A 15,846-nucleotide genomic window follows, 5' to 3' on the forward strand; every position below is an offset into this window, starting at 1 on the left:
AACTATAGGACTGTGCATACAGAGATACCCAGCACTAATAGGACCGCTGCTATAACTATAGGACTGTGCATACAGAGATAACTGTCACTTATAGGACCTCTGCTATTCCTATAGTACTGTGCATACATATAGCTATCACTTACAGGACGGTGCATACAGAGATACCCATCACTAATAGGACCGCTGCTATACCTATAGGACTGTGCATACAGAGATACCCATCACTAATAGGACCGCTGCTATAACTATAGGATTGTGCATACATATAGCTATCACTTACAGGACGGTGCATACAGAGATACCCATCACTAATAGGACCGCTGCTATAACTATAGGACTGTGCATACAGAGATAACTGTCACTTATAGGACCTCTGCTATTCCTATAGTACTGTGCATACATATAGCTATCACTTACAGGACGGTGCATACAGAGATACCCATCACTAATAGGACCGCTGCTATACCTATAGGACGGTGCATACAGAGATACCCATCACTAATAGGACCGCTGCTATAACTATAGGATTGTGCATACAGAGATACCCATCACTAATAGGACCGCTGCTATACCTATAGGACTGTGCATACAGAGATACCCATCACTAATAGGACCGCTGCTATACCTATAGGACGGTGCATACAGAGATACCCATCACTAATAGGACCGCTGCTATACCTATAGGACTGTGCATACAGAGATACCCATCACTAATAGGACCGCTGCTATACCTATAGGACGGTGCATACAGAGATACCCATCACTAATAGGACCGCTGCTATAACTATAGGACTGTGCATACATATAGCTATCACTTACAGGACGGTGCATACAGAGATACCCATCACTAATAGGACCGCTGCTATACCTATAGGACTGTGCATACAGAGATACCCATCACTAATAGGACCTCTGCTATACCTATAGGACTGTGCATACAGAGATACCCATCACTAATAGGACCGCTGCTATACCTATAGGACGGTGCATACAGAGATACCCATCACTAATAGGACCGCTGCTATAACTATAGGACGGTGCATACAGAGATACCCATCACTAATAGGACCGCTGCTATAACTATAGGACTGTGCATACAGAGATACCCAGCACTAATAGGACCGCTGCTATACCTATAGGACTGTGCATACAGAGATACCCATCACTAATAGGACCGCTGCTATAACTATAGGACTGTGCATACATATAGCTATCACTTACAGGACGGTGCATACAGAGATACCCATCACTAATAGGACCGCTGCTATACCTATAGGATTGTGCATACAGAGATAGCTTTCATTTATAGGACCTCTGCTCTATACCTATAGGATTGTGCATACATACAGCTATCACTTATAGGACCTCTGCTATTTCTATAGTACTGTGCATACATACAGCTATCACTTACAGGACGGTGCATACAGAGATACCCAGCACTAATAGGACCGCTGCTATACCTATAGGATTGTGCATACAGAGATAGCTTTCATTTATAGGACCTCTGCTCTATACCTATAGGATTGTGCATACATACAGCTATCACTTATAGGACCTCTGCTATTTCTATAGTACTGTGCATACATACAGCTATCACTTATAGGACCGCCATTATGACTATAGGACTCTGCATAGATGGCCATCAAATATAGGGCCGCTGCTATAACACTAGGACTGTGCAGGAACCTGTGACGGAAAGGTTTAATATCCAGGTAGCACAGAGGACACAGTGAATCACTCTCACCTGGGGCCAGCAATATCCCCATTTCATTACGTCTATATAGCCAGTGGCTCCATCTCCGAGATACATCCAGTCAAAGGTGGAGGTTTTAATAACGGCACATGGCGTCATAAAGACATTACACCGGGAAAGGAGGGAGCGGAGACATGACTACAGCCTCCCTGTGTGCCAAGTAATAAAATACAAGGTGTAAGATCAGAATCTAATGAGGTAATAAGAGGCCTGGGGCTAGGATCCCTCTACTGGAACAACCATCACAGACACGGAACAAAAACTGCACCAGATTCCTCTGATCTGGGAACTTGTCGGCAGATTTTTTTTCCCCTTTAGACTACTACACAGGTAGGGGTTGTAATGTCCTTTCTAAAATTTCCTCTTTTATGTGAAATATCAGCCGTAAACCTTTAAATGTGAAAATGAGCATGAAAGAGTTTTATTTGCCTGATACCAGTCAAGGCTAGGGGTGGGAGAGGAAATTTCGCTTCAGTTCTATAGCACTTAGAAATATGCTGCTGGTGCCATATTAAAGACAGAAATATCATTTTTCAGATTGCACCAGAATTGTGGTTCCTGAGCTACAAAACCAGAGATAACAAAGGCAGTAACTGTAATCTTTACCTGCATCTCACATTCCCAGCTATAACTAACTGTCTGTACCTCTGGTTCTGTAGATAAAAGGTTCAATCAATGAAATCCCGCAAAGACATTGAGAGAGTTTCTGTAACCAAACGCACTTAGGGAAAACTAAAAAAGGGTTAGAGCAAGTTAGGTCCTATCCATCGGTGGGGGGCGCAGTGATGGGACCCGTTGTACCTCTGTTGCACTTGGGGAAAAAAAAGGGCAGTCGGTCGCGCATGCGCTGGCTGCTCTATTTATCTCTATGGCACTGACGAAGAGCTGCCGGCGAATGCGCGATCGACTGCTCTGCATCTTGGGCGCAACTGGAATACAGCGGTCCCCCCTGGGATCTCCAATCATTGAGACCCCCACTGATCAGCAAGTTAGGCCCTATCCTGTGGATAGGACCTAACATGCCATGACACCTTTAAAGAATTGCTTTTTGGGCAAGCCATAAGTTTTCCCAGGTCTTCCAAATTTCCTTGACGCTCTCCTATACAGAATGGAGCAGAGGCTCAATATTCTCTACCTGCGCTCCATTCCTTTCTACCACCTCACTGTGAATATAGAGATTAGAAATTGCATGTGTTATGTATGAGATAAATGTATGAGAGGAAGTCCTGGATGTCACAATCAAGGACAGCCGGAGCCTTGTCTCCAGTGAGGATCACGGCTAATCCTGCCATTTCTCAGAGCCGGTAGACTCGTACAACGCCGGAGCTCTGGCGGCCTGGCCTGGATTCACCATCTGTTACATCCTGATGTGATCCGGACAATAGCAGGTTTTAGGCACATAATAGAAGTGGAAGTGCTGTCTAGAGCAGCTACATCATCATCCACCACAACTCCCAGCATCCTCCACAGCCCCAAATGCAGGGCCTAAGACAAGCATAGCATCAGGCATAGACGCCAATTTATCAAACTGAACCACCTGAGACTAATTCTATCACTACAATTGCTTTTTAAAGGGGTCTTCCTATTTAAAAACCAAAGACATATGACCAAATGGTAGGTACTAGTCGGTGTGGTCTCCACAGCTGTCTACTGTTGTCACCTGTGTGAAATGTCCCTTCCCGAGTCCCCTCTTATGAGAAATCTCACCCGTTTAACTATAAAAAATTCAAAAAAATTCAAAGTCAAGTGAAAATGAGCAGAGAAGAGTCAACATGTGTCAAGTTTAGAGGCTGCAGGAACTCGATCTAAGAACCACAAAATCCTGATGCAATCAGAATGATGAAATTTTGATATATCTTTGATATAACACCAGCAGCATGTTTGTAGGTGCTATAGAACCAATGACAGTGGGCCTGAAGTGACCGGCCACAGCAGCCTCTAAACTTGACTCTTCTCGTTCTCATTTTCACGTTACTTTAGAAAGGATTTTTTTTTTTAGGTAAAGGAATGAGACAGGGAATTTTAGAAAGGACATTTCATTCGCTTCCTCAAGAGCTAGTAGTTATAACGAGGTAAAATCTAGAATCTGCTCCAGTAAAGGGATTTTTCAGGCCAAAATGATCAATGATTAATCCTACGTATACAACTTTGAAATGAAATTAGTGGGGGCTAAATAACACAGTGCTTCTGCAGATAAACTGTTGCAAAGCAGAGTATACACAGAGGATAGAGCAATAAGCAGACACTGCCATTCCCTGTGTAGTGGCTGAATCCAGTCATTGCAGTTTAGTTCTCATTTACATCCAAGTAATAACCTGGTCTGGCCACTACACAAAGAACAATGTCCAGCAATTTAGAAACGCATCTAGAACTTCTAGATGACAACCTGTGATGGATGTGATGTTAATAGTCAGGGTGCGGGGTGGTCGTCAAACAGGAATATCAAGGTATAGAGATGCCGTACCTTTGGACGCCCTTGGATATCCCGGCCTTCTTGCTAACCAGTCTATCACTGCAGCAGTCGACCAGTCTCTTGAGAGTATACAGACATTCCCGGAAGGTGGAGAAGAAGGGATAGTGGCTGATGATGCACAGAGATGTGAGCGTGCTGTTACGTGATCGTTGGGCTCCTTGGGACAGACGTTTCCCTCGTGGCGAGTGATTGATATCGGGGGTAGACTCTGCACTCGGAGCCTGTAAAGTCTGGCCTCCGTCTGAGCCTTCGGACCCATTCTCGGGCGCGGTCTTAGGCTGTTTGCGGCTTTTGTCTTTCGGAATGCGTTTCTGAAAGGAGCGGTAAAAATTCACGCAGATTCCGTACCGTATGACCCCGCTGTCCTTATCGGTGAGTGTGAAGACGAAGGAAGTATCGTCCCGCAAGCTCATCCGTTTCTGTCGTACGCTGAGGCATCCCTCTGGTTGGCAAAAAAACACCACATCGGGAGGCAGAGGAAATTCCGGGTGGTCCTCCAGAGGGTAACGTCGAAGAAGTTCAGGCGTCTGGGCGATACTGTCACTGCTCGGCTGTCTGGAAAAGAGAGAAAGGGATTGTATACAGATTGTATACAGATTGTAACGGATTGTACGAGAGACAGAAAACACACAAATCCGCAAGAAGCAGAGATTTAATCATCAAACATCTGGAAGATGTAGAGGAGAAATTAGCGCTTATAACGCCACCATTACTCATAGATCCAGGCACCGTGGCTCCGTGTGGTAATCGTCTTATATTTGTTATCGATGGCCACCTTCCTTCTAATAACTTTTAAAATTATGCAAATGAAATGAGTGTTACCCTCCCCAACCTCCATGCAGCTTCACATGCAGTTACACTGTACAGAAGCCCTCCCACTGTGTGTTGCAGTGAAATTATATCAAGCAGCGGGAGGGAGGAAGATGGACACAGAGTGACAGCCTGTGAAGCTACAGCACAGAGGGGCTCTGGCAACACCCCCTAGAACGCTTCAAGCTCATTAGTACACTTATAAAAATTGTTTTTTAGATGGAAGGAGGCCATGGATAGCAAATATAAGAATATTACCACAGTCACAGTGCCGGGATCTATGAGATTATAGTTCTATAGTTTAATTTTGGGCAATATTTCCTGGAAAACCCCTTTAAAGTGCTCAATTATTCTCTGCCCCACCCCCCCCCCCCCACCCCCACCAGTAGGAGTCTTTCCAGTTATACTACCATGCCACTCTATAGGCTCTGCTCCTTTACTGACGAGCAGGGCAAGGAGTGATATCTATTGGCTATTCAACCCTGTGAAGTCAAATGCAGCCAAAAACTTGACCTCACACCTATCTAGAATACTACTACTAATAACAATAATTCCTTTATTTATATAGTGCACACAGATTACGCAGTGCTGCACAGAGCTTGCCAGATCGTTCCGTGTCCCCATTGGGGCTCACAATCTAATCACCCTACCAGTATGTTTTGGAGTGTGGGAGGAAACCCACACAAACACGGAGAGAACATACAAACTCTTTGCAGATGTTGACTTTGGGACTTGAACCCAGGACCCCAGCGCTGCAAGGCTGTAATGCTAACCACTAAGCCAACATGCTGCCCTATTTCAGCAGATCCTTGCATTCCACATTAACCGTTCTGAGACTGGTTTTCCTAGAACACTGCATCTTCCTCTGCGATTCCTCCAATAAATCTGACTAATCTTACATTTATAGGAGGAATAACGGAGGATCAGCATAACACCAATGCCCCAGAATTGATATTTCACAGGGACTGCATTTACAAGGTGTGGCAATAGGTCCTCTTTAAATAACCCTCCCGCATGGGTGAAGTCTTTGTTGTGGTCAGTCACTCGTCCTAAGTTAGGGCAGGGGACACACTGTGCTAACACTCTGATGCATTTTTCCCACAGGGCGATTAAGCAGCGCGTTTTCACGCAAGACAGCACAGCAAAAAAAAAATTTGCTGGAGGACTCTGCTGGCCGCTTTCAATCTTCGCATTGCAAAGGTTTGCAATCCAAAATAAACATCATACTGAAGTTTTTATTGTCGTGTATGATCGTAGCCGATCAGCTAGCGACAAGCTCAACAGGCGCAGAGGAAAGGGTTAACCGTGCCTACTACTAACATGTCATAAGGGTAATTTGATGTTCCAGTGAATGAATGAAATATTAATTCACGGTGACTGATCCTGTCTGAAAGGAAACCTAATTACGGTACATAATCTCTCATTTCTTACCATTATGACAGTAATGGTAGTCGTATGGCGGAGAGAGTACATGATGGTTGTTTTTCCACTATCCTCATCCAGTAATAGTCACGTAAAATATATATACACATCCACTATACACATCCAGGACTTACCTTGCGCCTACAATGACCAGGTAGTCCAGCAACCTGGGACACGGCTTCCTCTTCTGCACCATGGCGCCGCAGCGGTATTATTTCATGTTACGACTTGGCTCGCTGGACCATTGCCGACTCAGATGGGAACACCAGCAGGGACCTGTGAGGAAGCAAAGATGATGTTAGTACCTCGTATCAGGTTATATAGGAAGATCCGAGGTCAGGTGGAATACAACGAGGGAGATCGTCCGCCCTCCACATATTGATCAGATGCTCCCGTACGTGTCAGATATCAACTGGTCGTTATTATGTATGATCGCCTGCAGATTATAATCCCTTGAACCACCTCACACACAGTTTATACCACATCCGTGCTATTCCAAGAAAATCGTGGCTTCCCGGCACAGAATCCTCGCATGCATTCCCAGCAAAAACACACAGCGGATCCGAGTATTCACGTCCCATTATCTATGCCGTGTAGCCCCTCCTGACCACAGATCCATACCCAACTACCCCCCACCAAAAATCCTCAGCCAGTCCAATCCATCCTCTCCTTTACAGCCTCGGCTGCGCAGCTGCCTCTCCTCCCTGGCCCCAGCATCCCAGGGACGTGGTGTACACTTACTGGTCCCCTATGCCATGCATGATCCCGTCTCCCCCCGCGCGCAGCAATCTCTCTGTGTGAAGCTGCCTTCTCACACTCCATCCCTGAGCCTCGGCTCCACCGCATACGTGTGGATCAATCTCCCCCCCTGCTCCTCGCTCATAACCTATTAATCACTAGTCCCTGCTGCTCCTCTGGAACATCTCAAGCTTCTTCCCTTCCGCTTCTAATTCCGTCCCTCACAGCGGCCGTCCCCTGCCTCAAGGGAGTCGCGTCCTCTAAAATACAGACATCGCTCGCTGGAAACCGAGGGCATCGCTCGCCAAGCACACCAAGACATTGCGATGAAAAACACAATGATGCTGCACCTTCCATAAGAGAATGGACCCCTGAAAGTCCAACTAGTCAGAATCCACCTGCATTATCCGGTCCATAAGCATAATATGGCCGTTAATATAGAACCATCACCCAAACAAAATCATAAAACGTCGGGTAAACTGGAATGAAAGCAGCAAAAGCAGACGTCGCTCATCTTTGGTCACCAAAATTTTCACCACTTCAGGTGGTGAGGAAATGTCCTTTCTAGAATTTCCTCCTTTATTAGAAAATTAGTAAAAAAAAATGTGACACTTCTCAACCCATTTTCACGTGAAATTACCGTAGTTAAATTTGTTGGCTGCAGAGGTAGTGTCACTTCTTCTGTTCTATAGCGCCTAGACGAATTCTACTGATGTCATATTAAAGACAAGCTTATGGTTCTGCAAGTTACAGAACGAGAGCTAAAGATATAGGCCCAAATAAGTAATTGTGACTGCATATTTCCACTAAAAAGAATGCGTTGGGATCTGAAACATTTGTGCCACATTATTACCGAGTTGTGCCACAATTCTGCATGAAGCAAAGTGCACCAAAAAATAGGTGCAATTGTGTCACATCCTGAAAACAGACCAGATTTACTTAACACACAGAACCATAAGCTTGATTGGTTTTGAAAGATGAGATTCCTATCTTTAAGATGCCACAAGCAACATGTTTATAGGGAATATAGAACAGAAGTTATACTACCATTGCATAGAAAATGAGAAATGGAATGGCACTCACCGCGTCAGCTCCTTAGAATGGCGTTTTTTATTGAAGCATACTCACAAAAAACACTGGAATGTGATGGCACATAGAGGGAGGGGAGGACGCAGGGACTCAACACATGGCAGAAAAGGACAGCTGTTTCGCGCTCTCGGCGCTTCGTCTAGCTTGTCTGCTAACAAGCAGACAAGCTAGACGAAGCGCCGAGAGCGCGAAACAGCTGTCCTTTTCTGCCATGTGTTGAGTCCCTGCGTCCTCCCCTCCCTCTATGTGCCATCACATTCCAGTGTTTTTTGTGAGTATGCTTCAATAAAAAACGCCATTCTAAGGAGCTGACGCGGTGAGTGCCATTCCATTTCTCATTTTCTACGATTTTGATGTACTTACGCTAGGAATCCAGAGCACCACAACGCTCCTATCAACACTCCGTACACCATGGTTTACATTGTCTCCACAATTTACCTCTGATGGACTTTTCAGCAACGTATGTGACATACTAAGTAGTGCCACCTGTTTCCACCTTCTTTTGACACAAGCATACTACCATTGCAACCACTAAACTTGACTCATCTCATGTAAAATGGAATGAGAGCAATCATAGTTGCCTGACTTTGGAGGGGATTATTTATAAGTAAATGGGTGAGATTTCACATAAAAGACAGAATTCTAAAAAGGACATTTCATAATCTACCTTAGGGGGCTGCTAGTTTAGTGGGGTAAAACCTAGTGACAGGTTGTCTTTGAAGGGGTAGTCCCAATTTTAGAATTTATCCCATATCCACAGGATAGAAACAAAATTAAGCACCATTTTTAACGTAGGATTGTTATCCCATATCCACAGGATAAGTGATAATCTGTTGGGTGGGGGTCAGACTGCTTGGTCATGAGAATGGGACTCCCATCAATCTGGAGGAGCACGAGATTGAGTTTGCGTCCTCCTGCTTCATTCAATACTATTGTAGAGATGGAAATTGATGAGCACAGCGCTCAAGTATCTCTAACACTCATAGTTCATGTGAATGGGAAAGCTAGAGATGGTGGGTGCTATGCTTGCCAATTTCTGTATAGTATTAAATGACACATGCTCCATCTACCACTCTAATTAGCGATCACAGAGGGTCTGTAGATTATGAATAACAATTGAACTAGTGGCGTATCATTCACAATTCTTCCAAGTCAATGGGATTGGTGAAGAAAGCCGAGTGCTAACAATGCAAGTAGAGCCAAACGTGTGTGAAAACCCCTCCATTTAACAAATGCCCCATCCTTATAATAAGTAGGGGTGTACAGCAGTGCAACCCCAACCAAACAGACCCTTATATTCTGGTAGTTAACATGTTGCTTTAGTGGGAATGGCTGAAGGGGGTCCCACCATAGCGGGACTACAGTATAATACTCGTCCCCATAATACACACTAATGTTTCCATATTTCGCACATTATCACCTCATTGCTGACAATCTGTGCAATATCTCCAAGCAAGTTACCCGCATCTGTTACAAAGACGCCTTCTGTCGTACTAGAATTCACAATATAAACACGAAACTAAAAGCTTAAAAAAAAAAACCTCCGCCCACCATATGTACACAGATCTATCTATCCCGGTGACTGCGTGACACGCTATCCCCGTCACGCTTGTGCACACAGCCAACTCTTAATTCTAGTCAGACCGCGTTGGCTAATGGCAGATTTTACTCAGGGGATGACAAGACTCGTAGCTGAGCCATCTGGGTCCTCCTCCTTCTCTTACACGCCCCATCATTTACAAACACGGCGAAATTCTCTGTTTATTCACAGCTCCCAAGTCATCGCTGGGTTTGCCATATGATATATTGTGTGTGTGGCGTCATAGTTCACATAAGAGGAAGACATTTTGCAGTAAATTGAGAACTTTTCACCTCAGTGAGGTGAAAAGTGCCGCTGCCCAGGTCTGGGTAGTGATGGTGCGTTTCCCCAGCGCGGTCTCAAATACGTTTACATGACAGTTACTAGCAATTTTAGGCTTCGTTTTTCAAAACCGGCCTGTTTCCCCACGGCAACCAATCACAGTGCAGATTTCATTTTTTCACAGCCGTTTAAAAGATGAAAGCTGAACTCTGACTGGTTCACAAGGCCAAAGATCCTTAGGCCTGGTCTGGGTAGTGATGATGCGTTTCCCCAGCGCGGCGTCAAATAGGTTTACATGACATTTACTACCAATTTTAGCCTTTGTTTATCAAAACTGGCCGGTGGCAACCAATCACAGTGTAGCTTTCATTGTCCCACACCAGTTTTTTATTATTGACAGTTCTTATAAAAGCACTTTTTTTGGTTATTTTTTTTTCCCCAAAGATGAAGTTATTAAAGGATTGTAAACCAAGCGCACTGGCATACTGGTGTGTGGCCCCCATGGCAGGATCCACTCTTCTTCAGGCTTCCTATGCCCTTGTTTTAAAGAAAAAGGGCTTTTCAATTAACAAAAAGGCTTTAAAGGGAACCTACCAACACGAATCTACCTATAAAGGTAGATCGGGTGGTAGGTGGATGTAAGGGACGTGAGGATAGCTCTTTTTAGAGCTAATCCTCACGTCCCCGCTAACTTTAGGTACCCTTTATTAACCTAATATGTAAATTTCGTTATGCGGCTACTGGGGCGTGGAGTAGCCGGCACGAGGCTACACAGCGCGGCTACTCCACGCCCCAGTAGCCACATTACTACTCCTACCCTGTTGTGTGCGGTGCGCAGCTCCTCGCATCATGATGCATCATGATGCAAGGAGTCCCTGCATTGCCATGGGACCGCCACACTCTAATCTTGTTCATTGTCCTGCGGGGATACAAAAACTTCTTTCATCATGTATAACTATGATGTTTGGCCTCCGGCCACCAGAGCAGCGGTTCTGTGTGGTTTAGATCTGTACGCAGATATTATACAGTTGAGATCACGAGTGCAATAAATTGAGAAAAATTCGGAATCAGGGCTATGCAGAATCAATGGATGGATGTAATGGCAGGAATGGAAGTGGAGCAGTAGAGGGATAATGATCAAAATTGAGAGGCAGCTGTGTGGAGGGGGGACAATGACTTCATCAGGAGTAAATTGGACAGCGTGATGAAGAGGGAGCAAGGATGATTACTGACAGGAGGAGGAGGAAGAACAAGGGCGGCTGGTAAAAGGAAGACAGGAAACATGATGAGTAAGGAGGGCTACACAAGATATTGGAAGCGGACCTGAGTGCTGGTCAGATCCCATGGACCAATGACACTGAGGTAGATGGGAATCCTTGCATCATACAAAATTTGATGTTTGCTGGAAGGCAATCAAGACTAGGGGTTACTACCCCTTCTCCATACACAGCAGACCTGGAGGGATGTGCTGCCGAAAGAATGGGATTTTTCTGCCCGGATAAAAGCCCTTTAACCATTCCCCGTGTAAACAGGCTCAGTGATAAGCCAATAAATGAGTAAACACTCATTCTGACAGCTGATCGCATCTGGTATGCATAAATCATTGTTTGTTGGCAGCACATCTCCTCAGTATACAGAAGATATGCTCCCAGCAATAAGCCCTACAGACGTTCAGAGTGCGGCTGTGCAGAGGGTTTTAGCACAGGGATGCAGGTTTCCTTTAGACTCACTTGAAGATTCAGCCTACCTCTAAAATCCGTAGCAAAATCAATCAAAAAAAAAATCCACAAATTAATCTGCAGGGGCTTCATATGTTGGATTTGTTCAGATGGAGATCTAGTGCTATTGGTGCAGAGGAGGCCAGGCCAAAAATCAGGAACGGATGCCAAATTATATTCTCCTTGAGCTGCCAAAAAAAAAAAAACAGGGCGGGGGCCTGGCCAAGGCATTTCCAGTAATTACCATTGTGCTACCATATAATCTGTTCGGACATGGCAGAGCTTTCTTCTACTCATTAAAATAAGGAATAAGATGAAGCTCCCGTCCTTAGCACACAGGATGTTACCAAAAAGCAATGTGTGTGATGTAATGAACAAACAGTAACACTGTAGCTTGTGATGATGGAATTACATCTACCCCCAATAAGACATATTTCTGTCAATCTGGAAGCATCTAGCGGGCTCTGGTCTAAAGCAAATCTACCATCCAAATCCATCATGATAAACCAGAGACATAGATCCAGCCACCGTGACTGTGGTAATCTACTTACACTTGACATCCATGACCTCCTTCCTTCTATTATAAACATTTAAAATTTTGCTAATGAGCCAAAGTGACTCGTGGGGGTGTTACCACTCAGTTTTAGCACTCAGTGGGAGGGGGGAAAGTGCTCCTTCTACACAGTGTAACAGCTTGTAAAGCTGTGGCACAGAGGAGCACTTCATCCCTCCCACTGAGTGCTAAAACCGATACTGTTGCAGTGTTGCAATGAAATTAGGCGGGGGGAGGGTTTAGGGAGATGAGACCGCGAAACATCCTGTGACGCCAGAGCATGGATTGGCTTTGGCAACACCCCCAAGGGCTCATTTTAAAAGTTGATTTTAGAAGGAAGGAGACCACGGATAACAGGATGGATTTGATGGTAGATTTCCTTTACAGGGCTTGTTGCAATTTTTGATTGTTATCCATTATCCACAAGCTGAACGTTGACGTTGAGGGTCTGACTGCGGATATCATGGAGGTCCCTTTCTAATTCAATGGGTAGGGGGGTTGAGCATGTGTCCTGATGCTCCATTCAATACTATGGGAGTATTGGAAATTGACAAGCACAGCGCTAGGGTATCTCAAACACTACGATTCACTGTCTATGTATCATGTCTGGTCGGGGTCCCAGCAGATGTACCCTCACTGACAATCAAGGGGTGACAATCAAAATTGCTACAAGCCCTTTAGGATACATCTTTAGACCACAAGCCCTCACAGGAACATGTACAATTCAGACACATCTTAGTGTGAATCACCCTAAAATTGCCTCAGGGCTTCCACCTTAAATCCAGCTGTGCTGGATGCAAAAGAAATCTGCTGCATAATACACTACAATTATAGTAGGTGAGAATTTCCAAATTATATACAAACAGAACGGATATTATCTGCACAGAAACTGAAATATTTTAATCTGCAGCATTGTCAATTCTGCGGCGGGAACAATCCCAATTATGATTTTGATGCCAATTGAAATTCACATGAATATCTACCAGTACTTCCAGAATCCAAACTGGCGTTCTGGATAACGACAAACCCCATTATACCTAATGTGCCCATACACTCTCCCCATAATGACCTCCGAATAATGAGAGGCCATGTGAACACAAATATGGTCAGTCCCCAAATCACGGACCGACCATTGTTCAAAGGACAGAAGTCTGAGAATCATAGTGATTGATGATGCCAGGAGTCCCTGTTTTACTGCACAATATCAGCACCAAACTGTATTCTTGATATCAGCTTGGAAGAAGGTCCTTGAAATCTGACCAGTGCGCAGACCGTGATTCAGGGACCAACCATCGCTTGCCGCTGACCAAAGACGCAACTACATACCCCTGAGATAGGATAGGGAATTGATATTCATCATGGCCGACTCTTCTTCCCCCAGATATTATCAGGGACAGTCGGTGGACTACATAGAGGTAAACTCTTTAGCGTATCGCTCTGAATATTAGTTCAGTTTACAAAATCTGACGCTGAGGCACATTCACGCGTTACCCTCACATTTTAAGTGTCTAAATCTAAATATGTGCAAATTCCAGAGTGACTCCTCTCCCCTTAATGCGTTTGAATTGCATCTGAAAGCGCAACATGTGAACTCGACCTTACTGTGAAGTGGATGTGCAGGAAGCAGGGCTCCGGTGACAGCTGAATGTTTATTGACACAAGTTGTTGGTCTCCCCAGATAACACTATATACAGGGAAATGACTGTAGTAAGCACTACACAACGCCCACTAGGTCAGGGGTCAACAACCCACAATAGTGAAACTACAACTCCCAGTATGTGCTGGCTTGCCCTAGTGGAAATGGGTACCAGGTATGTGTGAACTCCGGAGCTGTTTGTGGTACCAGACAAGGAGCATTGTGGGAATATTCTGCAAAAAATGTGCCCTTGTGTAGAATTGTCGAAAAAGTAGAACGTGATAAATCAGGTGAAGAACCACGAATCTCATCGGTGTGAATAACGACAGAGACCACGGGTATTGTAAATAGACACGTGGGCACAAGCTTTGCCACCTTAAGGGTGCTCACACTGGCACCTACCCCTGACCCACCCACACTATAAATGTACATGGAGACCTACTATCATGGGCAGTGGATTCAGGTTTTGTTCCCCCCCCCCCCCCTTGTTTTGTTTCTGCAAACCATATGAATTTTTAAAAATAATATGAATTGGCCAATTGGATGGATCCGAGACAGCGAACGGTAAGATCGGTACCACCATCAGTCACCATTACCCGACCCACTAACCGAACCAGTGCCACGGGGTCCCCGGACCACCAGCTACCCCTGTATATAGGATTTCGGTGCCTGGATATCACCCGGTGATCATTCGCTTGTGGATAAGGATGCAAGGTTAGCATAACCACCTATGCAAAACTGTAATGGGCACATTTTGGATCCCAGTGGAAAATTAATTTATGCAAAACCCCAAATGACCCCTGCATGTCCCCCTCACCCATGTGCATGCACAGCAGTGCAGGGCTGCATCCTCCGTGACACGGCACTATGCATAGACCACTGATGCCCAGGAGAGCAGTGACAGCAGCGGCTGCCAGCAATGACAGTGGGCGGAGCGCTGGTGCACATACACACAGAGCCGCGGCGGCATGCGGTACCGCTTACCTGCTGGAGGCGATATCACCTTGTCCTCTGCCGCTGTCTATCCGGGGCCTGACGAGACACGAGCACCCGCACCGGTTACCCCCACCTCCCGTGCCCGCGCATCATCATCATCAGCAGCAGCGGTAGGGACGCGCCTCCACAGTCGCCACGCCTCCTCCCTCCTGCTTACGACGTGACGCACGCTCTCCCCCTTGCGTCATGACGCACGCTGCTTGGTTTCCATAGCGACATTGAGGCCTATGAACAGTAAAAAAACATTGTACATAATGTAAAACACCTCATAATACATGTCCTGGGGCTCCAGCTCTTGTCAGGGCGTGTTCACACTATGGTGACACTTATTATAATTAAAATTTTATCCCCCTGCCCAATGTCCACCACCACATAGTGCAATACACCTTCTATAATGGAGTAGATTACCTCAGGCCCCGCTTATGTTAAATCTAATTGTGCGCAGTAACATAAAATATAGTAAAAATGCACACACAACAACCCAGTATATTGGCAGGTAGTTGGGTGACTTTGTGCCCAGCACATGATCCTACGTATATCTATGGGCTCATGCACACAACCCCGTTTTCCTTGTTCCTCCCCTAGTTTTCAGCCTGGTCAGTCGCCCTGGAAAATTTGCCCCCAATTTGCGCATTGTCCCTCCCCTTATCCCCCAGAAGTATTCACAAGCATTGTAATATCCATCTTAATGGATATCCTCCTCCCCCTCACATTGTGGCACCTTTCCTACTCCCCCTAACACTGTGGCCCCTCTTCTTCTCCTCCCCCTCACATTGCGGCCCCTCTCCTACTGCCCC

General features: G+C 45.4%; 1 protein-coding gene across 42 annotated transcripts in view; it reads right to left on the reverse strand.

Annotated features, from left to right (window-relative positions):
• The window catches only part of MADD (MAP kinase activating death domain), a 76,227-nt gene extending 61,020 nt beyond the window's left edge, over window positions 1–15,207 (reverse strand). For 41 of the 42 annotated variants that reach the window (XM_072118746.1, XM_072118744.1, XM_072118745.1 and 38 more), the window contains exons 1-3: window positions 15,038–15,207; window positions 6,593–6,734; window positions 4,218–4,781 (exon numbers count right to left, since the gene is read on the reverse strand). In XM_072118746.1, coding sequence (XP_071974847.1) covers window positions 4,218–4,781; window positions 6,593–6,654 — 626 coding nt within the window. In that variant the 5' untranslated portion in view covers window positions 6,655–6,734; window positions 15,038–15,207. Of the gene's footprint in view, window positions 1–4,217; window positions 4,782–6,592; window positions 6,735–7,199; window positions 7,357–15,037 lie in introns of those variants that run through there. The other variant, XM_072118703.1, reaches the window with a different exon arrangement.
• Window positions 15,208–15,846: the final 639 nt, after the last annotated feature.

This window comes from Engystomops pustulosus, chromosome 7, assembly GCF_040894005.1.
Source record: "Engystomops pustulosus chromosome 7, aEngPut4.maternal, whole genome shotgun sequence".
NCBI lineage: Eukaryota > Metazoa > Chordata > Amphibia > Anura > Leptodactylidae > Engystomops > Engystomops pustulosus.